The sequence below is a fragment of the Vicia villosa genome, unplaced genomic scaffold, assembly GCF_029867415.1.
Source record: "Vicia villosa cultivar HV-30 ecotype Madison, WI unplaced genomic scaffold, Vvil1.0 ctg.003280F_1_1, whole genome shotgun sequence".
Lineage (NCBI taxonomy): Eukaryota > Viridiplantae > Streptophyta > Magnoliopsida > Fabales > Fabaceae > Vicia > Vicia villosa.
The window spans coordinates 81,922-85,212 of record NW_026706164.1 but is presented as its reverse complement, the minus strand read 5'-3'; the positions used below and the strand labels follow the sequence as shown (position 1 = coordinate 85,212).

Below are 3,291 nucleotides of genomic sequence, written 5' to 3'. Positions count from 1 at the left end.
ACAATACAAAATGAGCTAAGCAAACTAAGAGCCCATAGGTAACTACGGATGAAAAGGGTGCTAACACCTTCCCTTTTCATAACTTACCCCTCGAACTCAACTCTTTTCTTAAAAGGTATTTCCTGTACTTTTATACCTTTCCATAAATTGGACAAAATAAAAATCGGTAGCGACTTATGCTCACCGCAACATTGTTTGCGAAATAAAAAGTCAGTTCATCCACTGAGTTACAATAACAACCGTGTATTGTTATTTTGTGTTGATTGCTTTTATGTTGTAGTGAAGATTTGAGATGGCTGGATGGAATGATGCTGCGATTGCTGCCGCTTTGGAGGTGATGGCCCAAGCTTTGGAACATCAGCCGAATGTTGGTGAGAATGCTGCTTCTCGAAATTTGGCTACCTTCCAAAGAGAGAACCCTCATTTTTCAAGGGAACTCATGATCCTGATGGCGCATTGACATGGCTAAAGGAGATTGAGAGAATCTTCCGTGTGATGGATTGCACTCTAGATCAGAAGGTTTAGTATGGAACTCATATGCTAGCAGTCGAGGCTGGTGACTGGTGGCTAGAGACTCGTAGGAGGTTGGAAGCTAGTGGTGAGGATATCACTTGGATTGTGTTTCACATGGAGTTCTTAAGGAAGTACTTTCCTGAGGATGTCCGTGGAAAGAAGGAGATAGAATTCCTTGAGTTGAGACAAGAGAACAAGTCTGTTGTGGAGTATGCTGCTAAGTTTGTTGAGTTGGCTAAGTTTTACCAACACTATGATGGAGCCAGGTGAGTTTTCCAAGTGTATCAAGTTTGAGAGTGGGGTGCGTCCAGAGATTAAGAAGGAAATTAGTTACCGGAAGATTCGTATCTTTGTTGATTTGGTTGATTGTTGTCGAATTTATGAGGAGGACAACAATGCTCATTATCGTGTTATTAATGAGAAGCGGGGCAAGAGTCAGCAAGGCCGTGGAAAGCCCTATGAAGCTCCGAGTGGAAAGGGCGAGCAGAAAGCGGTTAAGGGCAAGAGATCTAGTGGTGGAGATGCTTCAGCTGGTATTTTGTGCTTTAAGTGTGGCAAGGTTGGTCACAAGAGCACTGTGTGTACTGCTGGTACAACGAGATGTTTCCATTGTGGTAAGATTGGACATGAGGCGCTTGAATGCAAGCATGCGGAGATGGTTTGTTTCAACTGTGGTGAAGAAGGACATATTGGAAGCAAGTGTCAGAAACCCAAGAAGGAGCAATCTAGTGGGAAAGTGTTTGCCTTGTCGGGAACTCAGACCACTAGTGAGGATGCACTCATCAGAGGTACTTGTTTCATTAATATCATTCCTTTGATTACTATTATTGATACTGGTTCTACTCATTGCTTTATCTCTGCTGATTGTGTTAAGAGATTGGGTCTTGTGTTGTCTTCTATGAACGGAGAAATGGTTGTCGATACTCCGACTAAGGGATCGGTAACTACTTCTCTTGTGTGTTTAAAGTGTCCCATGTCGATTTTTGATAGATACTTTCTTGTTGATTTTGTTTGCTCGCCGTTGAGAGGATTGGATGTGATCTTGGGGGTGAACTGGTTAGAGCATAACCATGTTCACATCTATTGTTTTGATAAGTCGGTGAGGTTTTCTTCTCCTGAAGAAGAAGGTGTTGAGTTGTTGTCAGCTAGACAGATGCATATGTTGATGAAAGAAGATGTTCAAGTGTTTGCTTTGGTTGCATCAATATCTATGGAGAACCAATCGATCATAGAAGAGTTGAAGGTGGTGTGTGAATTTCCTGAAGTTTTCCCTGATGAAATTCCTGATGTGCCGCCGGAGAGAGAAGTTGAGTTCTCTATTGATCTTGTACCTGGTACTAGTCCTGTGTCTATGGCATCATACCAGATGTCTGCATTAGAGTTGTCCGAATTGAAGAGGGAATTGGAAGAGTTGCTCGAGAAGAAGTTTGTGAGACCTAGTGTGTCTCCATGGGGAGCTCCAGTAATGTTGGTCAAGAAGAAAGATGGAAGTATGAGACTTTGCATTGATTATCGTCAATTGAATAAGGTGACAATCAAGAACAAGTATCCCCTTCCAAGAATTGATGATTTAATGGATCAATTGGTTGATGCCCGTGTGTTTAGAAAGATTGATTTGAGGTCGAGTTACCATCAAATTAAAGTGAAAGATGAGGATATGCAGAAGATGGCTTTCAGAACGCGTTATGGACATTATGAGTATTCCGTGATTCCCTTTGGTTTTACTAATGCACCAGGAGTATTTATGGAGTACATGAACCGTATTTTTCATGAGTACCTGGATCGTTTTGTGGTGGTGTTCATTGATGATATTTTTATTTACTCTAAATCAGAATCCGATCATGTTGAGCATTTGAAATTGGTATTGCAAGTCCTGAAAGAGAAGATGTTGTATGCTAAATTGTCTAAGTGTGAATTCAAGTTGAAAGAAGTTAGCTTTCTTGGTCATGTTATTTTTGGTGATGGCATTGCTGTGGACCCGTCTAAAGTAGATGCCGTATTGAGATGAGAAACTCCTAAGTCGGCTACCCAGATTTGAAGCTTTTTGGGATTGGCCGGTTATTATCGAAGGTTCATTGAAATATTTTCTAGATTGGCACTTTCGTTGACTAAGTTGACTTGTAAGGGTAAGGCTTTTGTGTGGGATGTCTCTTGTGAAGAGAGTTTTACCGAGTTGAAGAAGAGGTTGACGTTGGCGCCAATTTTGATATTGCCTAATCCGGAAGAATCGTTTGTGGTTTATTGTGATGATTCGAAGATGGGTTTAGGAGGTGTGCTCATGCAAAATGATAAAGTTGTAGCTTATGCGTCGAGGCAATTGAGAGTTCATGAGAAGAACTATCCTACGCATGATTTGGAACTCGCTGCTGTTGTGTTTCTATTGAAGATTAGGAGGCATTATCTTTATAGTTCTAGATTTGAGGTATTTAGTGACCATAAAAGCTTGAAGTATTTGTTTGATAATCGGTAAAATAGCAAGTGTACTATTTTGCCTCTGTAGTAATAAAGGGAAAATTCCCCGAATATCGATCTCAAGGACTGCGTGATATTATAGAGTTAGTAGGAATTCAATTAAACAAAAATCCTTGGGGGTTTTGGTTTTTATGATTACGAATTAAATTGCAAATAAACTTAAAAAGGTTGATTTGGCCAAATATGAGTAACATGCCAAGGTAGGTGTGTGCATTAACATGTAGCAATTCTGAACCCTTGTTTCATTAACAAAATTCAACTTATCAATTACCGGTTCTTAAGGGTATTTGCTCCTAAGTCCTTAGT

General features: G+C 40.4%; 1 protein-coding gene across 1 annotated transcript; it reads left to right on the top strand.

The window, feature by feature from the left end:
* The first annotated feature begins 292 nt into the window (after positions 1-292).
* Positions 293-2,521, top strand: LOC131640722 (uncharacterized). The gene is made up of 5 exons (XM_058911107.1): positions 293-367; positions 902-1,171; positions 1,388-1,759; positions 1,880-1,952; positions 2,346-2,521. The coding sequence occupies exons 1-5, from the start codon at positions 293-295 to the stop codon at positions 2,519-2,521; spliced, it is 966 nt and encodes a 321-aa protein (XP_058767090.1).
* Positions 2,522-3,291: the final 770 nt, after the last annotated feature.